This window comes from Neodiprion pinetum, chromosome 7, assembly GCF_021155775.2.
Source record: "Neodiprion pinetum isolate iyNeoPine1 chromosome 7, iyNeoPine1.2, whole genome shotgun sequence".
NCBI classification, from domain to species: domain Eukaryota; kingdom Metazoa; phylum Arthropoda; class Insecta; order Hymenoptera; family Diprionidae; genus Neodiprion; species Neodiprion pinetum.
The window spans coordinates 2,910,829-2,937,330 of record NC_060238.1 but is presented as its reverse complement, the minus strand read 5'-3'; the positions used below and the strand labels follow the sequence as shown (position 1 = coordinate 2,937,330).

The 26,502-nt window shown below is 37.6% G+C and overlaps 2 protein-coding genes across 2 annotated transcripts in view; one reads left to right on the top strand and one right to left on the bottom strand.

The window, feature by feature from the left end:
- LOC124223635 (rootletin-like) overlaps nucleotides 1-18,969 on the bottom strand; it is a 44,096-nt gene extending 25,127 nt beyond the window's left edge. The window contains exons 1-2 of the mRNA XM_046635851.2: nucleotides 18,830-18,969; nucleotides 18,600-18,719 (exon numbers count right to left, since the gene is read on the bottom strand). The gene's annotated coding sequence lies outside the window, so the exon portion shown is untranslated. The remainder of the gene's footprint in view (nucleotides 1-18,599; nucleotides 18,720-18,829) is intronic.
- Nucleotides 1,388-25,269, top strand: LOC124223636 (neural cell adhesion molecule 2). Its single transcript, XM_069137690.1, has 10 exons — nucleotides 1,388-1,888; nucleotides 2,234-2,814; nucleotides 18,871-19,215; nucleotides 19,958-20,272; nucleotides 20,340-20,491; nucleotides 20,578-20,722; nucleotides 20,933-21,223; nucleotides 21,334-21,723; nucleotides 22,203-22,523; nucleotides 24,333-25,269. The coding sequence occupies exons 2-10, from the start codon at nucleotides 2,739-2,741 to the stop codon at nucleotides 24,887-24,889; spliced, it is 2,592 nt and encodes an 863-aa protein (XP_068993791.1). The 5' UTR covers nucleotides 1,388-1,888; nucleotides 2,234-2,738; the 3' UTR covers nucleotides 24,890-25,269.
- The last annotated feature ends 1,233 nt before the right edge of the window (nucleotides 25,270-26,502 follow it).

Below are 26,502 nucleotides of genomic sequence, written 5' to 3'. Positions count from 1 at the left end.
ATATCACGTCGGTGGTGAAAAAACGGAAGGTACTGCTTTTCAAATATCGCAATAAGGTATATCTTGATACAGAATTTGAGTCGACGATAAAAAAGCATCATCGTCCCGAGATGCTGCGTTTCATAATATTATTATTATCCTCGTAGGTATAAGAAGACAGAGAGAAAATGTAAAATAAAGTGGGCAAAAAGAATGAAGAGAGAAAGAAATAGAGTAAAAAGAGAAAAAAAAACACACACACACACACACTCAGACTTCAACATCCGCGGTAGGATATTCCCTCGATTGTATATAAAATAGGACCTGGGATCTCTCACTTGCGTCAATTTGTTTTTGTATTAATAAAACATCGCCGAGCTGTAGACGGAATACGGGTATATAAGTTCCGTATAAGCTTATACTGTCCTAAGTACGCACCGACATCAGGGTGAATTTTAGGAGGGAGGTTGGAAAAAGGGTCTCTTAAGAGAGGCGAGGATCGCTGAAGAATGATGAAAAGAACGAGAAAAAGAAGGAGGAGGAAGAAAAAAAAAACAAACACGCAAAAGCTAGATAGTAAAACGAAGCGGAAGAACGCGTGAAGCCAGCGGAAATGAAAGAAATGGTTTCCTTCCTTCGTCTTCGTGAATTCAAAAAAAAAAAAATTCATATATTATTATTATTATTATTATTTATTTTTAATCGTTCGTTGTTTTGGATTTGACAATTATTTTATTTCTCCCTGATATTCTATATTTGCCGGTGTTATATTCGAAAGAGCAGCAAGAAGATTGTTTCAGCGGATTATCAGGCAAAAAAGAATTATCAACGATGAAGAAAAAAAAAAAAAGAAAATTCTCAAATTCTTCGTATCAATTTTTTTTCGAAAAAATTTAATCAATCATTTCGATTTCAAAACGAATCTCACTTGTGCAACTTATAAAGCCTGAATCTTCTTACCCGTGGGATTTTCGGGATCACCGATCACGAATCTATTGTCAGAATTTGATAACATCTAAAATCCAAGATTCCGTATCCAATATGGCTCCGTACGTGAAACGGGTAAAACCATAAAAATTCGATGATTCCGACCGAAACTTGTTGCTCGTGGAATCTTTGGAATCGCTGATCAAGTGTATGAAGTCGGAATTTCATGATCTCAAAATCCAAGATTTAAATAAACTGTGATAATGCTGGGACGTGGAAATTTTTGAGATGGGACGCTGAGCATTCCGCTGCGACTGAAGGACTTGAAAAAAAAAAAAGTAAATTTTAATGTCACTTCGGGCACAAAGAAAGGTAAGGTGAGGGGAGGGGGAGGGATATTTGAAAACCAAAAACCAAAAAAAAAAAAAAAAAATAAATAAAAAATAAAAAAAATAAAAAAAAAAACACCCTAGAACTACTCAGCCACGCGTAATGAGCGTATGAAATAGCTATACGGGACAGGTGAAAGGGGTTGGCATAAGAGGAAACGATCGTCGAGGAGAGGGAAAGTGAGCGTTAACCAGCCGGAGGGTGACGGAAAAGCTCGAAATGCCCCGAGGAAAACCGAAACGGGAACAAACCCCCTCAGTTTGCCTGCCGCTACGCAGCAGCAGCAGCCGCAGCAGCAGTAGCAGCAGCAGTGGTAGCAGCCAGCTCGGGATTTCGGTGCCGGATATATCGGCGTTGCGAATTTTTAACACGCGAGTGTGCCAAGGAAAAGAAAAAAATAAATAAATAAATAAATTGGAAGAAATAGAAATTCACCACTTTTTACGCGGAAGATAAAATTTTTTTTTTTTTTTTTTTCTACCTCTTCCGCCGTTCTTCTACCCTTCAAAAAAATTAAAGGAACGCGAGGGATAAGGGATGAATAAATTTAAACGAATGGTAGAATATTTGTGTGAATATACACAATATATACGTATGTATATGTATGTATAAATACACGTAATTGTATGAGAACGTATTTAATGAATTCAATACACGAGGTACTTGTTAATCGGTGCGCGTTGTGAGATATATAACTTGGTGTTGAAGCAGCTTGGGTTAAAAAAAGAAACAAATAAAGAGAAGAAATTGAAAAAAAATGTTAAATCGGTGATAAATCAAATATCGTCGACGTGTGAAAATTTGGTGTTATTTGTTTCGTTTTTTTGTTTCTTTTTCTTCTTCGAGGAATTTGATACGTTCTTTTTTACGTATACGGAATGAAGCCTGAATTTATTTATACCCCATGAAAACTGAGCTTAAGTGTTATTTTTCACAGATCTAAGATCACGGCGACATATAAACGGCTTAAACCGCGGTGACAAGTCGGGCCCTGGCCGTCAGCCAGTCAAGTTTGCTTAATTGATGGTTGATTAGATTGCCCGAATAATCATAGCAAGAACAGCAATGATAATAATAGTAATAATAACAGCGACGGAAATAGCGATGCTGTGATAAAACGCCGAGTCCAATTAATCATTTCTCCATGGTAAATTAGTTATTTTTTCATTATTTTACGTGCAAAGAGGAGAGAATCGAGAAAAACGAGAAAAAAAAAAAAAAAAATCAAACCGTCAATTTCTCAAAATGCAGTGGCAAAAAATTTAACACCAATTATATCAAAATAAATATGATAGTTCAATTGATAATTCGCAATTAGCGATGTGAATATAGTGAAATATACGTATGTGAGAATTAAGCGAGTGTGAAGAGTGAATGAACGTGATAAATTCATCCTCTTCATTATTATCGTCGTCGTCGTTGTTCTTAATTGTGAAATTGATATGAAGAAGCTTTTATTAGTGAGCGTATTTTTTTTTGCAAATGCCGAAGTTCTCATAACCGACGTCGACCAACCGAGTAAGTATTAAATATTCATTTCATCCATCGGAATAGACCGTTTTGTTGTGAATTTAAGAATAAAAAAAGTAAAGTTTCAGCGCGAAAGTAAATAAATCATATGACTGAAATAAAAAAGGAAAAATTAAAGAAGACTTATGTTTAAGTAGTAAATATACCGCGAATTATTGCCCGGTTTTTAGCGAATATGATCTATCAAGTTTCACCTGCGCTTTATCGTTTTTCTAACTTTCGCATTTTTTTTTTTTTTTTTTGATTTCGCTTTGCTCGGATTTATTCGATCAAATTTGTGCCGACTGGTAATTATTTATCTTGTTCGTGTATCGCTTGTTTTATTTTTCCGTAAAATTGCGTCACATTTTCGAACAAATATGAGGAGAATAAAATTATATATTTGGCAAGCACTATTTTCGCGAATTTTGACTCGTGAGATTCTGTGCGATTCTTCGTAGGAATGTCAGACCCGACGGTTTTCCCTCTTCTCAGAAGAATCTTGGAATTTCTTTAGGACGTTAAGGGATAGTTAAAATACTTACGGTCAGGAATTCGCGAACACAGAAACGGCAGGGAATAAAAAATAAACAATTTCGAAAACCGCAAGAAAAATTTGAAATAATAAAAAAAAAAAACTCGAGTCTAATTTTTCAATGCAATAGTTTGGAAGCACGAGTTTATTTGTAAAATATTTTCTCCCTTATAAGGTTGAGACTAATTTGTCTATATTTTAAACAGACTATTCGATTAAAAATAATTTCACAGATTTTTTGTATTTGTGCATAGGGTTAAAAAAAAAAACGCCAATAGAAAGACGATGTTTGATGTGAAAAAAAAAAGAAACGAACTGAAAATTGTACAATAATTTTCATCTCTATACGCAACAAATTACGCATTATAATCAAGTTGTGATTTTTTTTTTTTTTTTTTTTTTTACAGTGAATATACGAGACTTTGATAACAGACTTGATTTTTTTTTATTCTTTATAAATTCAATTCGACAGCCCGGCGTAGTGAATATTTTACCTCACGATTTCCGTCAGCTGAGCCGGAATGCAAACTCGAGAATTTCGACGTACTTGTAGAATCGCAAAGAATTTGAATTCGGCAAATTAATTTTATCCTCCGATAATTCCTACGTTATATACCGCAAAATAGTTATACGTAGGTGAACACACGCACGCTTGTGCAACGTAAAGCTAAGGTAGAAAGGGATGAAGCTGAAAAAGAAAGCAGGGTTTGAAAAAGTTTCGACGAAAAAAAATACGGATTTTCCATAATAGATGACAGCGATTGTTCATATAACAATCTGCCGGCTTGACGTGTATACGTAGTTATGCACATGCCTATCTGTGTATGTATGCCCACCTTACGTACAACGTATAGCGAGCATACATGGGGGTAAAGTTCCTGCAGGGGATCCGAGTGGCAACCGCGTTGCAGAAGGTGTTCGAAAACTTGGCGGTTTGGTAAAAGTTGTTGTGTAGCCGCAACATGAACACTTGAAACTTTGGGAAACCCTCCTCCCACCCCCTCTACATACATATCTCTCCCACCCTCTCTCTCTCTCTCTCTCTCACTTTATTTTTCACCATTGTGTTGATTTTACTTGTACTTTTATACCAATTGCTCTATCTTTTGATATATATGTTTTTATTCATCTATTTATTTTTCTTCTTCTATTTTGTTATTTGATTTTATCTTAACTCTATGCCTCCATTCCTGCTTATTTGTATTTTTATTTCCTTGTACATTTTATATATATTTATATATTTTTTTTACATCCTTGTAGTTATTTGTTGATTTTCTCTTCCCTCCTGTTATCTTAATTTAGTGCCAACTTTGATTTTGTTGCTTTTTTACTGTTTAGCTTATAAGTTATTCATTTATTTTCTGATCTGTCTCTCTCTTATCATACATGTACGTATACGTCAGGTATGCTCATGCACGTATATCACACATATTAACGAAAAAAAAAAAAAAAACTGCGCAAAGTTACCATAATTTTGAGTTGAATTTTATTATTTTTTTTTCACCTCTTTCAATTACCATTTCAATCCATTGATTTTAATACTTTTTCTCTTCTTCACATTGGCGAGTGAATTTTTCTCGAGATTTTGTCAAAATCATGTACAAATTTTACAACAGTTGCAAATTTGTTGCGAAGGTTACGGTGATCGTCATTTCTTTCTTTATCCCTTCGATCTGTTTTTCCTCGTCAGAAAAATTGACGATTCTTATCGATTTTCGCTCAAGATTCGATATTGATATTTAAGACTATGCATTTTTTTTTTTGTTTGTGTTCGCTATATGCGAGAATATTGTCGTTTTTTAAACCTGAAAATAATTCCCAACGATTTTCCGTTACAGACGTGGCAACGTTTTTTTTTTTTTTACAAAATGTTAAAAAATTCTTCCTTCTTGATTTTCACCAGCGATAGAACGAGAAGAAAAAAAACGAAAAAAAGAACTCACACTTTTGTTCCCTTCCGAGTGAAAATGAAGCGCTCTTGACACTGAGTCTGTGCATATGTTTAATGTACTTGGGACCGAATGGGGATATAATAAAAAAAAAAAAACAAATGAAACACAAAGGATGAAAAAAAAAGAAAAAAAAAAGAAAAAAAAAACCGCCTTATGATACAGCAGCAGCCAGCAGTAACCCCTCTCTGCAGTGGCCAGAGAATGTCTGCGCTGCCCACGAAACCGGAACTACACTGTATATATTCGTAACCCCTTTCCCGGCACGTATACTTCTTCTACCCCGATCAATATATTACCCTATACATATTTATATACATGTATATATATATATATTCTTTTTTTTCACATATATATTTATATGCAATACCAGAGCGACGAGAATTTTTCAAATTCCGTTAGTCGGTTTGACATGATAATTAGGGAACGTAATGTATTATACACGCGTATGAATTAAGTAGTTGCGATTTTATAAATACGTAATCAAGTCGTGATGGAATTTTGGACGAAACGAAAAATCGGATCGGAAAAAATCCTGGAAATTTCGAAAAACTGAAAAACGAAACGTAAACGTTAAACGCGTCGTTAAAGAAGAAGAAAAAAAAAAAAGAATTAGAAATATTTAGACGATAACTATGAATCTGATAATTCGACACGAAATAAGCATAGCAATGTGCAAAATGAAGAAAAAAATCCTTCGACGTAATTAATGAAATTATTCAAAGAACGCGACGAGAGGGAAAAAAAAATCAAGAGAAATATCTTGCGTTTGATTTGTGGGTAAGATTAGTGTAGTAATTTAATGTTAATTTCTTTTCTCTTCTGCTTTTCGCTTCTTAAAATATGCTCAAATATATCGAAAACTGAGCATTAAATTGAAAAGTCTTTTGGACGCATTGCCATTCATTTCGCGGAAAACAAATTCGAATAACTTTTCGGGCTTGTTCGAAGATGAAAACCAATAAATGACTAGAAGTAAAACTTACTCGCTTTTCAACGAGAAATAAGAGACCGTTATAAAAAAAAAAATAGAAGGTTCCATTTGAAAAACAAAAAAACAAAAGCTGGGCCTTAATGGGCCATCTTTTACAAACAACAATTTTTGTTACGATACTTTTTTTTAATTCAATACTTTGTTTTCGATATACATGAGCATAGTTTTTGAAACGTGATATCCTGTATAGGAAAGTTATACACACACATATATATATATATATATATATATATATATATATATAAATTGTAGTACGTATATCTGTGCGGAATACTTGAGAGCTGAGGGGGTTTAATTAGGTCGAGTAGTGTGGAAGTTCCGGGTCTAAAACAGAAAGTTCCGAACCGTCTCCTCGCTGAGGGATGATGTGGTCTAGGGCCGCATGTCCTATCAAATATCAAATTTCACCCTCGCTCTGCAAAGAGAGCCAAGTGTCAGAGTTGCGAGGCGCACATCTCGAGATACGAGGAAAGAAGAAAAAAAAAAGAAGAAAAAGAAAGAAAGAAGAGGAAAAGAGAGAAGCAAGATGAAGAGATAGAGAATAAGAAAGAGCGAGTGTATTACGTAGTTACTTTTTACATGTATGTAAAATTCGATTCCGCAATTTCAAATGATCAACGATTTTCGATCACTGTGAAGGGTGTAATTTTACCTAAAAAGCATCCTACTTTATTATACTTCTCAAAGTCGAGATAATTTATATGAATTTTATTTTATTTATATCGTTAAATTTCATCTATTTTTCTTATTTTTCGCTGTTAACTGTGCGTCAAATTTTTTTCAACCTCCAACATAAGTAACGTGTAATTTAAAGTTTAATATACAACAGGACTTGATGTGGAAAAAATGTGTCGTTTTTTATTTCATCACTGGTTTCCTCGCATTTCAAGAAATCAAAAGTGGAAAACGGCAATTTTCAAAATAGTGAGTTACCATTCGTTTCAATCGTTGCAGTATTTAATCAGGTAAAAAAAAAAAAAAAAAATGCTCAAATTCCAGACAGCGAAAAAATATTCAAAACAATCAAATCCTCAAAACAACGAAAATGTTTCTTTAATTTCACTGAATTATTCACAAGGTTCTTTGTATCCGAATAAATCTTTTTCTCCTTACATCACGCAGCATCTCGTGAGAAAAAAGAAACAAAAAATCAAAAACGTACATAACAAAATACATTATACATTACGTTACGTAATATGTGTAAAAATTAATCTCGAGAATTAGATGCGGGCACAAATTCTAAAAAACAAAAAAAAAAAAAAAGGAAATCAAAAACCGATTAGCAAGTATAAAAATTGCGATGTAAAATCACGACATGTTTCGAAAATTTCTTCCGAGCATCGATCTAGAATTGTCAGATTGTTGTACGTACAACATCATATATAGTCGACAACCTGCTTCTCGTAGAATGTAGATGTAACGATCATTTATTCACCCACATAAAACGTTACATACATTACAAGCGTAACTGTATTTACGTGCATATCGCGTGATGCGAACCTTGTTACGTGCTTTTATTACCCAATTTGGTACGAATTGAGGTAAACATTGCGATGAAAATCGTTGTTCCATTCCAAACCCGACGTGTGTTCATTTATTATGATTGTGACTATTATCACTGAGTCCGTTATCACTATTATTGACATTGTTATTATTATTATTATTATAATTATTACTATCGCTATCACTATTGTTATTATCATTGCCATTGTGAGCAGTATTACATAAATTCGTCAACTGTATTTAAACTACCTGCACAAGATGTGTGGTACAAAATTTATGAGATCTGCGGGAATAGATTTAAAATTTGTGCTTTGCTTGACTAGAGAGATATAAAAAATAATCTGTATTAATTTATATCCGTCGTAGCGTTTTGAATTTTTAATTTTCTCGTTCAATAATCGCTACACAATTTTCTTTTTTCGTATCCTCATTATCAGAGACTTTGCAAAAATTGACAGAGGCGTTTTGTATTCGAATAAAAATTGCGATTCTTGAGTTTTCTTTTTTTTTTTTTTTTTCTTTCTTTCTTTTCTTTCCAATTCTATTTCAAACTGCAATGAAACAAAAAAATCAACAGGACGAAACACACGAAAAATCGTCAACTCTTGCAAAGTTGAGAAACGATCGGGAATGAAAAGGCAAGAGAAAAAAAAATAAAAAAAATAACAATAAAACCCAAGTGATAAATAAAAAATGATCACGGGAGCGTTGGGTAAAATTGAGCCTCGATTTTCCAACGAGTTCGAGGAAATCGGTGGAGGAGTACATTGTAATCGCGGCAGAGTGGATACGGCAATATAGCAATAATGATGTTGGTTGAAAAGAAAAATAAACAAAGAATAAAGGAAAAACCCCAGAGAGAAGAGGGAAAAAAATTGGAGTGCAGGGACTCGCGTGACCGCGACTTCGTTCGTTATATACATACACACACCTAAACACAGATATACGCGTAGTGTGGGTACGTATGCTGCAGAGAATGTTACACGGAAAACCGCGATCCTTGATATCAAAGTAGTTCCTCATATAATTTTTAAAACTCCCCCGTTGCTGGCTGCACATTAAAAATTAGTTCGCACCATCCGCTTGCGTATTATGTACATATTTGTATATTACATATATACGTATCGATGTACATAAGTAAGAAATCGGACGAATAATAATAATAATAATAATTCATTCATTCATCGCAATTACATTTGCAAATATGCCGGAGAAAGTACGGAGTATAACGAATGAAGGGAAAATTTGTTTCTGTTTTTTTTTTTTTTGTTTTGTTGTCTTTGATTTTTGGATTTTATAGCGTTACGACAGACGTACGAAAGATAAAGCTTGAAACTTGTAATGAATTTTGTGAAATTTACACCGACGATAACGGAAATATTTAGAATCGATTTATAGAAATGTGATACAGGTAACCGTAAGTTAAATTTGTACAAAAATTTCCTCCATTTGTTCTCACATTTTTCGTTGCACGTATTGTGTACGGATAAATTTGTCAGATTCAACGCAAGAAGAAATTAAAGGGAAAAAAAAAGAACCCGTTTTGTTTGCGGTAAAATTTGAAAGTTTGCAAAATGTTTTTTTTTGCTTTTTTTTTTTTCGTCATTAAATTTTACGTACATTTCTCGTATCGTATAGCTAAATTATTAAAAACAGAGAGAAAGAGAGAGAGAGAGAGAGAGAGAGAGAGAGAGAGAAAGAGAGGCAAAGATTAAGCACGAGAAGAAGAAGATAAATATAATCGCGTCTGATCAAAGAAAAGCGGAGGTTGTGTAAAATGAGATAAAGAAACGCGAGAGTTGCCGAGATGTTTAATTAATGCCGATTGCAAGACGATGTTGGGAGATCAAGAATCTTACGCGGGGCAAGGCATTTCGCTCCGCGGGCGTCTTCGGCGTAAGATAATTTACTACCTCCGTCTTCTCTGCAGGCGTAAGGAAAATGTGATATAAAGTGGATCGTTCTTTCTCTCCCTTAAACTCGTCCTGATTATTCCCAGCGAGGAGTTTGTTACATTCGCGTCCGGCTCTTCGCCCTCTGCCCTTCCCCCCTCCCTCCATCCCCAGCCCATCTTCGCGGACTAATCGCAACGACGATGGTAATTATTGTTACTGTTGTTTTCCGTTAATTATAATTCATCCCCTCCGCTTTAAATATTTCTCTTTAACTCAATTCTCTCTCTCTCTCTCTCTCTCTTTCTCTCCGCTTCTCTCGCGTGTATAAATTTTAACCTACAGTGAAATTACTCCTTCTTGACGCTGTGTACGTTCTTGCATTAATTGCGATTTTGTGTGTGTGTGTGTGTGTGTATGTGGGGGGTGTGGGGGTGGGGGTGGGGGTTGGTATAATAGTGGCGTCGGAACGAGGCTTAAAGTTCCTTGAGTATATAAGGTACAAGACACCGCCGTTAGCAATTAAGACGCTGCTTCCCGAGGCGGTTGGTTCCTCCTCTTTCGAAATGAACCTCGACGCTCTGCGACGGCCGACATCGTCTCACATCCCCCCCCCCCCCCTCCCCTCCCCGCCGCCGCCCCTCCTCCCCATCACCATCCCTCCCTTTTCAAAGTTACGAACAAGTTTAATTTATTTGCCCGCCTCATAAATTTGCAACTTGACCCTTAATATCTCCTCCTCTTCCTCCTCCTCCTTTAGCACCTTAACAAAGTCTTAAACCGTTGCATCGCACCTCCGCCTCTCATTCTCTCGTTTATTACATTTTTATTCAATAACACCGGTGAACAGGAATTTTCAGTCTTGGTTTTAGATGTGAAATTTTGATTTATTCCGCGTAACTGAGAGGGGAAAAAAAAAAAAAAAAAAAAACTAGTTTTATTAGATAAAGTTTACTTTTGTAGAAACGGTGACGATATTTTACATTTTGAGAAAAATTACAAGGATGTAAACAAAAAAATGTCCCAGCAAGTTGAAACTAAAATTTTTGGGTCGCTTTAACCATTTTTTGAAGTATTATTAAATAGAAAAAGAAAAGGTCGAAATTACAAATTGTATGTTGAAATGATCACTTAAATGTTAAAATTGAAAAAAAAAAATTGTGTTATATTCAATATAACAGAAATGTATCAAATAACATAAATATAAAGTGGACCTGCTGGGACATTGTGTTTAGTTAAATTCTTCTAACGCTTCATCCATTTTCTCAAACATTTATTTTTAATAACAATTAAACAAACTTCATTTTCGCATTTATTTTTATTTAAATAAAAGCGATTTAAAAAAATTCACGTTGACCGGTGATTATTTATCAACGTAAAAGAGACGAAAGCAAACTTTATAAGCAATAAATACAGATTTTGGTTATTATTCAATGTACCTATAGAATCGAAATTTATTCATTTAAATACAAACTCGAAAGAAAAAATACACATGTTTTGATAACCTGTGTAATAGTATCAAGTTTCCTGGTTAAATTTTGAAACTCCAAATCTTTTTTTATGCATTAGCTTTTACCAAAATCTAGTTTGAAACCGCGATGAAATAAATTTCCGGACTTTACAATTGACTGTAATTCTGGAACGAAAGATCCTTATACGTTCTAACAATATTTAAATCGCAGCTCAAAGCTCAAGCTGTACTTTAACCGCTTCAACGTGAGATAGGAAGAAAAAAAGAAAAATGTTTCTATTCGTTTTACCGACACTACATTACTTGGGAGCGAAATATGCTACGGAGCATTTTGAACACAGGTCGATATAAAGCTTGGAAGTTTGGTCTAAAACTTTAGTTTTTGTCTCAGATATTCAGCATATTCTGGATGGGAGTTTATTCACAGGAAACTGGAATACGTGAAAGATTTTTGACAGGAATAAAAATATGGTTAAAGATTGAAGCTTCATTTTTAGCTTTGTTTCCAAATTTTAAGCAGTTTGGATTTTCGAATAAGTCAGTTATGATTAAAATTTGCATTAAACAACACAGATTTTATATTACGTTCAATAAGCTCCAAGTCAGTGTTTATAAAAGAACCAGACTGTCTGCGAAATTTTTAGCACATCGTTTTTTATACTGGCTTGAGAGAAATTTGTGAGAAAATCACTCGTTGTTGAATTTTCGACAATTATTCATTGGTGATACGTGCTTTATTATTATATCATTTTACCAAAAAATTCCCCATTTCGTAGCTTCTACTCACTATTTTCGTACAATTTTTTCGCAACCAACTGTCAACATTTTCAACCACGTATAACAAAAATAAAAATGTTGATATTGTTCCACGCTATTCTCTCTCGTCTGTAAGAAATTTTTGACCAATGTTTTGTTACGTTTCATACTTCCTTTGTCCTCTTCTCGCAAACGATTCTCCAATATATTTGATAAAATCGGCTTTGGTATCGAACGATATCCGTAGACAATCCGAGAACCGTCCACCAATCACTCGAGCATTGTACGGTCACCTTAACGTGCCGGTAGGCAAGAGAAAAAATACAAAAAAAAATAAAAAAAAAACGGAGGAGGTGATATAAAGGGAGGAGAGAGAGAGAGAAAAAATAGGAATGAAGAGAGATAAGAGAGAAAGAAATAAAGGAGGATCAGGATCTTCTTTTCGAAATAAAGAATCTCCTCCCTTCCTCCTTTTCTCCAGTTTCTCGCACCTTTTCGCAACGCCGAGAAGAAAGTCATCGCAGCATCCGCGTGCGATCAACGTCTTTTAATCTGAAACGCGTAGCGCAGACAGACACGAAGAAATCCCGACCCGTAAAAGGGATCTGAAAATTGTGTGGGAGGAGAATTGAAGAATAGCTGCGGGATATTGTAGATTAAATTGCAAATATTCGCGCTTTCTTGGGACGCGGCGTTTTCATCCGATTAATTTTCTTGTGATATTTGACAGGATTGTATTACTTCGTGTTGCTTTTTCAATAACGTAGCTTAATACATACTTCGATTTTGTAGAACGCTACTGAGGTGAGAAAAGGAGAATTTAAAAAGGAACGAAAATTTCTTTTATCCACCGAAATTGATCGAATCTGCTTCTCGACGCTCTGTTTCTTGTTTTTTTTTTTTTTTCTCTTTCTTTCTTTTGTCTTTATCTTCTGAAACGAAAAGTGAAACGTACAATTTTCGATGATCTGTGGTACAGAAAATAAAAAGATACTCAAACAGAAGTACAAAAACGATTTGTTGATTAGAAAGAAATAAAAATAAATAATAATTTCGGTGTTCGAGTTGACACAATATCGTTTCGAAAGTACCAAAAAGTAATTTCAAAATATTACCGAAGACATTGAATCCGATACGTTCTTGGGAATATAATTTTTTGTTTCTCTCAGGATCCAGATGAAAATTGGGCTGTAAAAGCCGAGAATTTTGACTTTCGAAACCAAATGACCAGACCAAAAGAAAAAAGAAGACACAAGCCGTAAAAACAATTTTTACGCTACAGTTTTTACCGCCATAAAACTCTGTCCGATAAACTTTCGCGATGATATCGAAAACGGACGAATAAAAAATCGGACGAATGAAAAAAATTTTTAAAGAAAAATTGGAAAATTTCTCACAGGTATCAGTTTTTAATCCAATCGTTTCCACGGTCGTTTTTCTAAAAAAAAAAAAACACTTCTTTTTCGGATTCTAGATGTTCGAAAACGTAAAGATTCGTTGAAATTAGAAAAAGTGATTTTCGCCCGAAACCAATACTTTTCCAACAAAACACCGAAGGTGATGAAAAGTGGGAAGTAAAAACGATACAAAAACAGAGACCAAAGAAAAAAAAAAAATAAATAAAATAAAAAGAAAAAATGAAACCATTCATCGTAATATCACAATCGCCAAAAAGTCTATTGATAAAAAAGAATCCCGTTATTGGATCGTTTTTTGCAAGCATCGGGAGAAAGATTCTCATTTTCGCGCGTGTTTCTTCGTCTGTTTGCCGACTTGTTTGCACGAGGTAGATTTCGCCGGTTTTATCACCTCGGTCCTCGACCCCCTTTCCTTTCCATCCCTCCGTCCCTCGACTCACATGCTTGATCGTTATATTACGGTGCTTTTTGTCCGGTGACCAAGCACTCGAGAAAACCGCCCCTCATCTCTGAGTTGCAAAACCGCGGGTCGCTTCATGGGGATGAAGGAACAGTCGAGGCCTGTGTCCCTTATTTCTTCTCACGAAATAGCTGATACCGCGTTTCGACATCGACCCCCCATATCCCCCCCACCCCCCGGGTAGATTATTCTTTGCTCTTCCGTTATTCAGGCTCACGGATTTTTTCGTTTCTCGATTCGTTTGATAATTTTTTTCTTTTTTTTTCTTGATTCTCTCTTATATTATTTTGGATCAGCGTCGAAAATCATTCGTTTACCGATTTAACCATTTATGACGTGTATGCGTAACTAATATTTATTCATACGCTTGTATAAATATTTTATATTTCTTTATATCGACGGAATTTCGTTCTATGATTCAAGGGAATAATCGTCGCGAGTTGGTGATAAATTTTTTCCCTACCCATCATCCTCGATTTTTTCATTTATATTGTTGATCTTACGCCGAAACTTCAATAAGTCAAAAATCGTTGGTATAGAGGAAGATGACAGCCTGAAGTATCGTAATTAATCGGTCCATATCGTACGTTTGTATATTTACACACTGATACAACCTTGTTGCGTGGAAGAAAAACGAAGGTGATTTCGAAATAACGTGAAATCACGCGATCGTTGATACGTAACCGTTTATAATACGATTGCAGCAATCGGTGTCTCTCTGTCATTTCTCTCCTTCTTCACCGTCTTCTCGTTATTATTATCATTATCACTATCAACAACCTTATACGATCAATATATTCCGAATAACGAATGGAGCAAGCATAGAAGAAAAATGAGGATTAAAAAAATTAACTAATGAATAAAAAATGAGTCGGCGTCTCGTATTTTTACAGATTTATTTTACGATCTATGCACTCCGTATATCCGGTCATTTGTAATGATGTTAAACAGTTTTTTGTACCGTTTGAATATACACACACACACATACACACATGTACGCATAATCAAGCCATACAAGTTAAAAGTCATTCGAAAAATCCATCGGGTTCTTTTTTCCGGTTTGATCGATTTCTTATAATGGATAATTAATCACCGATATTAATTACCGACCCGATTGCTGCGCAATGAATTTTTTCCACGCCTTCAAAAATTACCCAATTTTCCTTGTACGGTATTCACAGTAATTTCTTATATCTACTTGAAAATTATACACGCAGCTAATTAGCTGATTACGAGTATAATCGATAGAGGCATCTGTTTCTTTCTCTATTTATAACCAAGAACGGTGTAAAATTTTTTGTTTTATATTTTTGTGCCTTTATATACGTGAACACTTTTTTTTTTTTTTTTATTTCATTACGGTTTTACTGAATATTGATTTTATTGCCGATGAGCATCGTTTTTTTTTTTTTTTTTCGTTCAACAGTAATAATTCTTCTCCCCAACCGTCGAGTTCGTAAAAATTGGCAAAAACTGGTGTTGAACATAAAAATCGATTATCACACCTGGTAAACAGTGTATTGACACAATTTCACATACTTCGTGAGGCGGAAATATTTCGCGGTTGTAAGGTTGGGACGATGAACAGGTGCGATAAAAAACGGGCCTCGGGAATCTCGCGCGAATTTATTCAACCGTTTATTTCTTACGTGAATATTCATAATTTCCTTCGACTTTTCGTTACTTCCCCACCTTTTCGTCCCGATCGTTAAATCGATCGAATTACAAAAAATGTGTGTTAAATTATGCAAGAAAAAAAAAAAAAAAAAATCAACGTAGTTCGGAGCATTTTATATATACAAGAGTTAACGTAAATCCCTAGCGAGGATTTTACCATCGTTTAGTTTATCCTGCAGCTCTCAGACTTATCCTTCCATCCTTGCCACGTATTAATTTGATAATACATGATGTTTGCCACGCGACTACTCGACGTGCAGAATTTACTGCGGAGAGGATTGCTGCAAACTACGACAACGTACCGCCTCGGTGTATGTGCAATACGGCACGTTTACTACGCGGCGAATAGCTTGGTGCTGGCTTTGCCTATTCGCTATAATTATTCAATCCTGTTTAAACACTACGACAAATATAGACTATACGGAATAATATACACGAGCCGAAGAGGATAGCCGCAGTCTTGAAAATAGGGTAGTTCATACTCGCACACATGTGTGTATGTACGTATATATATATATATATATACGTACAACCTATTTGCAAAGGTACGTGTACATAGACTGCAAATTCTGTGCTTGTTTGCAATCGGTAAACAGATTTTGCAGGTACACCGGTATATAATATACATACATATATATATTATAAACATTTGGGAAGCTTTGTACGTTTCAAATACGATTTAATATTTCGGTGAAAGGTTATTTTTTCGAAAAACTAAAAGTAAGTTTCCACATTTTTCAAATACGTAATTTAATCCCAATTTTTTATAGACTTCTTTTCCAAGTCGGTACCTGCGAATATTGTTGAAAGAATGAAGTAAAAAAGTGCACACAACGTCAAATTTCGCAATTAACGCTTAAGACGTATATATATATATATATATATATATATATATATATATATATATATAAGCACTCGTCAAATAGTCGAATTACGTATAGTTGAAAAAATAAACTGTCCCACAACGAACTCGACCACACGAATCATATTTGGTTTTTATTTATCCTGTATAAATTTTATGCGGAATTAGAAGATAATTTTGAATCTCATTATTATTTAAACAATCTGATTGTACAGGAAATGACAGCGTGGCGAATGTTACCAGTGAATTAATAATTCAAACGGTTAGTCTGCAGTGTACGCAGGTGTATATACATACAGTATATAATATTATACATATACATATACACACATAAATATCGTTCTACATTATAGATATATGTATTGTACATATAGGTAAAAGCGAATCGGCAAGCGCATGGATTGCGAGCAAGCGAGTGACTGAGCGATCATTATCTCTCTTCGCAAATTCAACCCCGTTCCGAATTACGGTTCCGGGTGGTCCGGAAATCCGTAGGCGAAATAAGCAGCGCGTTATCGTGCATCGGAGCTGATTTTACTGAATAACAATAATTAGTCACCGGAGGAACAGAATCGTACCGGCACTTGTATCTTAAAACGATGTTGTCGAACGTGAAAAATAACCCGTTCAAATGACAAAATGACAAATTGACAAAATGATGGGTAAGCGGAAGTAACGAAATGGCAAGAAAAAAAAAAAAACAAAAAATAACGAATAGCTAACAGAGTACAGATGTATGAATAAACTGTTTTCAAAAAATCTTCTTTAATTGTGAGATTTTTGTAACGAAACGTAAAGAATATAACCCCCAGCAATTCAACCCTGATCATCAATTCATATATATTTTCCCTTCTACCTTCTCTTTCCCTCTCCCACTTTTCCTTTTTTTTCTCTCTCTCTCTCTCTTCTTACTCCAATGGAGGAAATTCCAGCAGGGGCAGGCGTGCGTTGGTGGAATTGGACTCTTTCTTCTAGCAATTCAATTAAATGGAATCACCGTCGGGTAATTAGTCTCTGTCGAGGTTAGCGCGAGAAGAAGAGAGCGGAAAGAGAGATAGAGAGAGAGAGAGAGAAAGAGTGAGAGAGAGAGAGAGAGAGAGTGAAGCGGAACTCCTGAACAGCGGTAAAACGGTGTCGGGACCAAAGGCGGCGATCAGAGGTAACAGAATAGCCCGAGTATAATCACTCGCGAAGGATTTACCTAAGATTGATTCACGTAGGTGGAGCGATTTGGACCAATAAAATTCTGCATCGATGCTTCAGTCGGCAGGCATAAATCGACCGGCAGAACAAATTAATCGAGCTTTCTCACTCCCCTTCGATTCCAGATCAATCCCGGGGATTTTTCTCTTTTTCAGCTTTCTTTTTTACACACCGGAAATTTGCAGTTACTGCCCAACTCTTACCCGAGTTCGTTGTTTACGTCTATCTGTCTGTCCACGTATCTATCTATCTATCTATCTGTCTGGTTATTCCTCTAACTAACTATGCTATCTATATATCTATCCAACTATCTACCTACTACCTATCTACCAATCCAACTCAAATGCATTATACACATGCATGTACCGAGTTTTTTAAACAGTCCGTTGGGACGAGCGTTCGAAGCCTGATTTCAAACCGCTGGAATACCGCCGGAGTTCAGGTCAGACCCCCTGGGACTTCCTGCGGCAGGACGGTTTCCCGCTATTGAAATTTGCAGGAATATAACCAACTCGGCTCCATGCGTTTTCAGATCGGTTCAATAAATTCTTGACCAACTATTGGTAATTGATCAAGTCTTTTCAAACATCCCGTTCATCGGATATCGCAGGAATTCCACTTGGACCAGACGAATAATGCTCCAGAGAGACTTGAAAATTTTTTCGGGATCGCGTTGTTCGTTCTTTGCAATTGTTAGAGATTTTTTTATTTGCTATGATTAATCGTTCGAGAATCGTTGAAAACTAATCTTGGCCGTGAATGTATCTTGTTGTTAGTAAATTATACGATATCATATATCTACTCACTTATCAAATATGCGAAATCCGTTGAAATTCTTTTACGTGACTAAGAAATTTGTGTTTTCGTGTCAGTTGGTGGAACTTTATCAAATCACTACAAAGTTTTTCAATCGGTGTTCGAAATTGATGAGTCAATCAATGCAAATCAGTTATTATTGGATTAAAAAGAGTCAAGAATGGAATTAAAGTAGCTTAACGTCGTACGGTATTGTTTAAAATGCTAGAAAAAGAAATAATGGTAAATTTTATAAGCTGTGATTGAAATTATTCAAACCTTGGTAAAGCAATGACGTGATCTTGGGCTCTGCAAAAATCTTCGTACCGTGTGAGGAGTTTTCTTGAATTTTTTAAAATGTCTCAGGTTTCGTAAATTCTTTTCGAAATCCTCGACATGCTGCAAAGTAATTAGAAAACACGCTTTCTTTCACCCGCATATCTTACAAATCATCGTTCAGTTTTAAAAACAAGAAACCCTGAAACAAAAAAATCATCAAGTATCGCTACCTTTTGGATTTGACGAGCGTTGCTTCTCTTGCGTTTTTCAGTACCCATCACCGAGGTTTCAGCGGTTGCGGGTTTCAAGGCCCGGCTACCTTGCGAGGTGGCCCCCTCTTCACGAGGCGACGTTCTCTTCATGGTTCTCTGGTACAATGAGAAAACTGACGGCGAGCCGGTTTACAGCCTCGATGTACGGGGGCGAGGCTTCGATCAGGCCAAGTTATGGTCGGATCCAAACGGCTTCGGCAGCCGCGCCCTGATGAATGTTAACGCCAGTCCGGCCGAGCTGGTCATCGACGATCTGCTCGCCTCTGACGCAGGCGTTTACAGATGCAGGGTAGACTTCAAGAACAGTCCGACTAGAAATGTCAAGATCAAATTGACCGTAATCGGTAAGCTGGTTTTAATAAAATGCGGTCAGGAGCGAGTGTCTTCGATTTCGCGAATTTTTCTTTCAACGCGAGAATTGAAATCTACATTTAGAGAGTTTCAAAGCTGTCTATGATATTTTAAATCAAGTTTGCAGTGATAAAACTGACTCTGGATATTTTACAACTGGATGTATTTCGAAAACGTAATTTTTTAGAGACTCAAAACACGACTCGAACCGTAGCTAGAGCTTTAAGCTATATTTTGAACTTTGTTCAAGTACTCCAGATCATTTTATTTCCCATTTATGGTATCTCTGACAGAAAAAACCAAAAATAAAAAAATGAAAAAGATAATCTCACCTTTCAGATTCTGCTTCACAATTAATGAGTCAATAACGAAATGTGACAGAAATCTCAAACAAGGCATACAGTTTAAATTTAAAGCTATATCTCAAACTTTGTTGCAGATTCTTAGCACACTTCGTTCTCGAGTTATATATCCTGTTTAAAAGAAAAAAAGAAGAAACAATTTTTCAGTCCTTTGCAAATTTCTTTGACAATTAATAACCTGGGATCAAAGTGTACCAAAAATATCAAATAAAGCGCAAATTTTAGTCTAATCCTTGGGTGAGATTTTATTTTTGGGACCATTATCGAAAAGCTCAAATAACTTCAAATTCAGATTCTGTGCCTACAACGATCTGTGAAAAAATTAGCCGACTTCATTTCCGATAAAAGTGATCGTTACTTTTTTCTCTCTTAGTCCAGCCAGATCGGCCAGTGGTGCTGGACGCGAATCGGCGAACGATTGAAAAGGTATCACCGATATACAACGAGGGTTCAAATTTGACCCTGTTCTGCGAGACCTGGGGTGGAAGTCCGTCTCCGAGGCTGACATGGTACCTTGGCAACGAAGTGATGGACGACACCTATTACAGGGAGAAAGACGAGGTCACTGTGAACCGCCTGGACATACCCAGGATAACAAGAAAGTTTTTTGGAGCTCGTTTGGTGTGCCTGGCCAACAATAACAGGCTGGTGCCACCGCTGATGACGGAAATAGTGATGAACGTGAACCGTAAGTCGATGGCGAAATGTCTGGTCCATGGTTCGAGGAATGATTCGTTCTGGTTTTTGCATTCCAGTGAAACCGTTCGCCGTCAACATAACCAGCAAGGAGCCGAACCTCTCGGCGTTCAGAACCTACGAGATAAATTGTACCAGCTTCGGGTCGAGACCGAAGGCTGTGATAACGTGGTGGAAGGGAGATCACCAGGTGAAGCACATGGCAAGAAACGTGAGTAGACGAGTCTAGGGAGACAAAGTTCCTGAAGTGAAAATAGAATAGTAGTCAAGTTTTGGGGGGGTGGTGGGATGTTAAAGTTTGCAGAGTTTCCAAACGTGACGAAAAGCATCCTGAGCTACGTGCCGACAATCGAGGACGACGGGAAGTATCTGACATGTCGAGCTGAGAACCCGGAAGTGCCTAACAGCGCTCTAGAGGACAGATGGCATTTGGTTATCCATTGTGAGTTTAATTCCCGACAATTGAACCCACCCAGCCCAGCTCTGCAAACTTGATCCGTTGTTCGATCCGAGAGCTCATTCACTCCTCGAACCATTAACCCTCAACTTGATGGGAGATATTCGGGACTCCTAATTCAGCCGCTCCCGTTTCCAGCCGCTTGGAATGCAGACCTCGATTTTCATTCCTCTTTTTCACTACGCCTGATTGCAGACCTGCCGATCGTGACGATAAGGATAGGCTCGAGCATCAACGCTCGGGACATAAAGGAGGGCGACGACGTTTACTTCGAATGCAACATTAAGGCCAATCCGAAAGCCTACAAGCTCTCTTGGTTCAAGAACGGCAAAGAACTGCATCAGAACGTCTCGATCGGCATTATATTTAGCGATCGTTCTCTAGTTCTCCAAAGCCTGACTCGCCACTCGACCGGCGACTACACTTGCCTGGCCGCAAACACCGAGGGCAAGTCTTCCAGTGAGCCGGTCACCCTTGAGGTCATGTGTAAGTTCATAAACCCCTGTAAAATATTACCGGGCCACTTCGGGAAATCTATCGGTGCTCTCCACGGCGATTTTCTCGCCTTTGAACGATTTGAATCCCGTTTCTTCCAGACGCGCCGATCTGCAAGGAGGGATCGGTGATGCAGGTCGTCGGTGCGTTGAAGCATGAGACGATATCCCTGTTCTGTGGCATCCAGTCACGACCACCGCCGACCAATTTTCATTGGACATTCAACAATTCCGGTGAACTTGTCGACGTACCGTCGACTCGTTATTCGCAGGTAGAGACTGTCAGACTGTTGACCAGCCAGTGGCACGGCTCTCGTCTCAACTACACACCGTCTTCCGAAATGGACTATGGGACCATCGCCTGCTGGGCCAGGAACCAAGTTGGCAGACAAAAGAACCCTTGCCTCTTCCAGATCATCGTTGCCGGTCGACCCTATCCGCTTCACAATTGCACTGCCGTTCAGTCCACCGGGCCCTACGCCTACAGAATGGGTGAGGGACATTTTAAAAAATATGTTGAAGAGCTCCTTTTCTCGCAGTCGTTATTCCATGAACAAGGTTTACAGTTTTCAGCTATTCAGTGGAGTCCATTCAATCATTCGAATTGATCTAATGAAACAGATCAGCTGTGGCCATCATCGTACCTTGTCATAATTTTTAGTCTCTTGACAGATTACTGAATTACTCCCTGTATGAAATGTTTTCACAAGGAATTCCGAACCCTCGAAGCAATAAGTAAAAGTAAACGAAACGGTGTATGCGAAGAGGTAATTGAAAGGACCCGAAATCTTTTGAAATCAGTGCGAGCCTCCAAAGCTGGTCGATGTCCGTTGAAACCGGTTGAAACGTATGAAAATCTTCCTGAACTATTCAGAAAGCTTCAGACCCTTTCCCGCTCTTCGACACCCAAGGATCCCTCGCGGCCTAAACTAACCACTGTTTTCCCTTGCCACGTCGCTTGACCATATCAGGACTGGACGAGGGTAGAGGTACGGATTCGCGTGAGGCTGATTGGCTGATAGTGAGATGCACGGAGGGTTTCGACGGTGGTTTACCAGTGACGAGTTTCGAGCTGGAGGTTTACAGCGAGGAGACAGTTTCCCGGGCGAACACGATATTCTCCTCGAACCAGACGGACCGACTAGGGTCCCAAGGTCCGATATTCGAGGTGCCGGGCCTGGAACCAGGCCGAAACTACAGACTGTTGCTCTACGCGGTGAACGCCAAGGGGAAGAGCGACCCGGTTGTCCTGGAGCCGATAACGTTGAAAGGGGTGGCGATGTACACGACGGGTGAGTCTGTGTCTCTCAATTTCGCGTTACCATTAGTCCTCAAAGGGCGCGCGGAGTGAAGGTCCGAGGAAGCGAGGTGGCGATGTGACGACGTCTGTGTTTTGCTTTTATTTTCCGACAACGTTCCTCGTCCTCCTCTCCACCTTCGGGGTACATTTATCCTATTTAATTTCCATCCTCATGAGTTATTCATGCTCGGCATGCTCACCGAGTAGCTCGAGTGGGTCGTCCAACGTCCGCCAGATACACTGCGGGGTCTGGCAAAAAGCCCCGCAGGCCACCAGCTGCTCGCCTCTCCTCGTCCGGATCCTCGGCCTTCTTCCTGCTCCTGAATCGTGTGCACAGTATCCTCTTCTCTTCCTCCTCGTTCCCCTTCCTTTAAGCCTGCTAACGAACCTGGACGCGCCTCCTGAATCTCAAGGGCCTCGTCCTCCTCTTCACCCATTTTGCCAACCTCGTCTGCTCCTCGATACTCTCTGCATCCTGCAGGACCAGCCTCTGTTGCAGGCTCGTTAGCTATTATCCGATGAATCTGTAACGAACGAAGTGCACAAGGATTAGCCAAACTAGCTACATTGAATTTTCGTTCTACCGCAGCACAGCGGAGGCTGCCAGTGCTTTTGTCTTCCAAAGCCATTCGTCGCATTTCAGAACGAAATAACGTAACTTTTTTGGTTGTTAGTATTTTCCAATTAAATTTTCACTCTACGTAGTTCGCAGTAGTTGTAAACTATCAGCGGGAAAAACAGGACTCGGTCAAGAAAAATGCGCCAGTTAACGAACTCCTAATATCAATGAATTAACGTGTCCGCCACACATTTCTTGAAGTATCGAGAAACACTTCAAGTTGAATTTTCAGTTACATTAAGCCTTCAGACAAAGCATAAAAGAATTTAATTTACTTCAAATATTTACGTTCTATTTTGCGATAATAAGTCAAACAACTGTGGTTTAAACTTTAGACTGTTCTGAAGTATTGTGCTATCAAATACGATAGCATTAATACTAAAACAATCAGTACTCTAAATAACAGTAAACAAATGTTTTCAAATAGATTTACAATCCGTCTAACTTTTGGTGTTTCATAAAAGTCTGTTTAACTCATTTGTTCGTTGATTCGTTGGTAAACGTTCGATAGTTAGCAAAACTGCTGACAATTTTGATGTTTCTAAAGCCGTTTATTAGCCACACGGTAGAATCGGGTCGTAATATCAAATATTTAACCATAAAAAACGTGGCTCATAGAATTTAAAAATGTGTAAGCCCCAATTACAGAAACGTTTCAAACAAGAAACGAATGAGGTCAAATATAGAATGCCAAAATCAATAAATTCGTTATAAAATTTCAGAGATTTCATAAATTGGTACTACTTGCTTTGATATTACTAGTTTTTGAGTCTCTACATTGTGAAATCCTGTACTAAATAAAATTTCTTTTCTTCGAAATCTTCGAAAATTCGAGATCTTGACCTTTTTATCACCTGGGATATTCCGATATTTCAACTTTTCCAAACTCCGACATTCTTCCCACTTGAGTTTTTAAAAATCTGTCACTGTCACCCATCGCCTTTCTAACTTTGTAAAAGCATCGAATGGGAGTCTCGTTTTTCGAGTTTGAGGTTTAAAAATGTAGAACCATGAAAAAGTACCAAAGGTCCCATACATTCCGACGTTCCGACATTCCGACTATTCCACATTCTCGAAAATCGCGTCTTTGAAACCCCGTCACTTTGATCCCTCGATTTAAAAAATCTCCACCCCCTTCGCCGTTCTCTCGATCCGACGCGTTTTCTGTTTCCCCAACGGCAGGTCGAGATTCCTCGGAAAACAAGAAGGACTACAGCCTGCTGGTGGCGTGTTTCGCCGGTGGTGTAACGGCGGCGTGCATCCTGGTCGTCGGTGTGACGTTGACGCTGTATCGTCGCAGCCACCCGTCGCGCCTGGCGAAGGTCCCGCAGGATGCGGATAGGGAGGTACGGGAATACAGCGAGTTGCGTAAGGACGAGAAGCGGCCGCCGCGGGATCCGAGGCCGCAGGACCTCCAGGACCCCTCGCAGGACGAGGAGCCCGACGTTATCCCGATAAAGGTCGACCGTCGGCCGGACATCTTCGAGCCGACGTACGCGGCGAAACCGGAACGGATAAAAAACTTCCCCTCGAACATCGAGCGTTTCGGTTATCCCTCATCGCCGTCCTCCGTCCTCCACGGCAAGGACTCGTGGATATACTCCGAGGGTTTCACGGAGCGCCCTTCGCCCCCAGGAAACCCCCTAATTAGCCCCCTTCGTCCCAACACCCTTCCCGTCGTCCGTAATCACGATAATATCTGCACGCGGAGTTCCCGCGTTCAGGAAAGTTCTATATAATACCATCGTCATCATAGTTATATTACCAAATTTCTATACCCTTCATTATTTGTATATTATTTTCTTAACAACGATAATTACAGGGGATTTTAAAAGCAGACGAAAACTGTATACGTGTGTTATAATTGTATATTGTTTCGTAATGTTTCTCGTCGATATCGTTGACACATATCGTGTGTATATATTATGTTTATTTGACTGTGTAGTAAAAAAAAAAAAAGAAACTAACTAAAAAAAAAAAAAAAAAAATGAGACAAATCTGTTGTTGAATCAAAAATGAAAAATACGAAAAATGTATATCAATGTTTGTACATAGACAATAATGATAATAATAATAATAATAATAACAACAACAACAACAACAAAATTAAAGTAATTAATAAATCGCATCGTGTTGAGATAACTGAAACAATCTTCAAATACATTATAACAGTTAATTTTTTAAATTTCTTTTCAACCACTTACGGAATGATCCTTCAATTGTATTTATTCGCGAAATGATAACAGCAGAGAGGCTGAAACGCCGTTGGAGTTACAAGAATTCAGAGACGGCTCGGCGGTAAACTTTACATCTAGGTACTTGGATGAAAATTCACCAAGGTAAGTGAAGAGAAGTATTATAAACGACGTTTCGCTGAACGGTTTAAATTACTGTATACGTATATAAGGCATTTTATTGCGGGATCTCGGCTTCATAAGTATCAAATTCGAAATACGAATTCTTGATAACACAAAGTGAAAAAAATGTTGCGTTTAAATTTTGTGAAAATTTTCTTTTTGCCTTGATAAAAATTGTAAATACATCTCATAAGAATTCTGAACAGATATTGGCGTTTCACGTAAAGATGATTGGAAATAGGTGGAAACAAGTGGGCTTGGGCTGACCATTAGCTAACCTTTGAACTCTCCGTTTAAAAAAATCGTTTCGAACTGTGATAATAATAATATTAATAATAACAAGCGGCTTGAAGCTGACGGCGAGCCAGCCTTCGAACTTTCTGTTTTCAAACTGCAGGTTCCAAGTTCAAAGGAAAAATAAAATATCAATATCCAATTCGAATTTCCAACTAGAAATTAAGATTCGTAATTAACGATTTAAAAGCCATCAGGTATCATAATACATGAAAATGTGAACACGTTTTTTTTTTTTTTTTTTTTTTTTATTTCGAACGACAATAATGGATCCATTATTGCAAATTTTGTAATTCTGACGTTGGATTCGTTATCGGTAAGCCCGAAAACCTTCGCCTAATAATTTCTACCAAAATCCAAATCTTTTTAGATTTTATTGGATTCCCCATTTTGGATTTCGTTGATCTGACCTCAGTTTCGTGATCCGCGGCACAAAAGTGTTTTCAGTTTTGATTTTTAGCATATTCAATACTACAAATTTAAATTTTGTAAATCTGACTTTACAAAATCAGTGATCAGTGACCTAAAAAATCTTACGTTTCATTCATCCATTCTCAAGATATATCATCACTCGTTTTAAGTTTTAGGATTTTTGTTATTTCAATAATTCAAAAAGTAGCGAATCACCGATCAACTTCAAAATCTCAGCTGAACTCAACCTTTCATTTTCAGGGTGCTTACAATAACTTCCTTTTCTCTCT

Bases quoted from the DNA above. Each gene is read 5' to 3' on its own strand.
- LOC124223636 (XM_069137690.1), top strand. From the start codon at position 2,739: ATGAAGAAGCTTTTATTAGTGAGCGTATTTTTTTTTGCAAATGCCGAA. The intron at 19,216-19,957 runs GTAAGCTGGTTT...TTTCTCTCTTAG, and splicing joins GATCAAATTGACCGTAATCG to TCCAGCCAGATCGGCCAGTG. The intron at 21,224-21,333 runs GTAAGTTCATAA...CGTTTCTTCCAG, and splicing joins GGTCACCCTTGAGGTCATGT to ACGCGCCGATCTGCAAGGAG.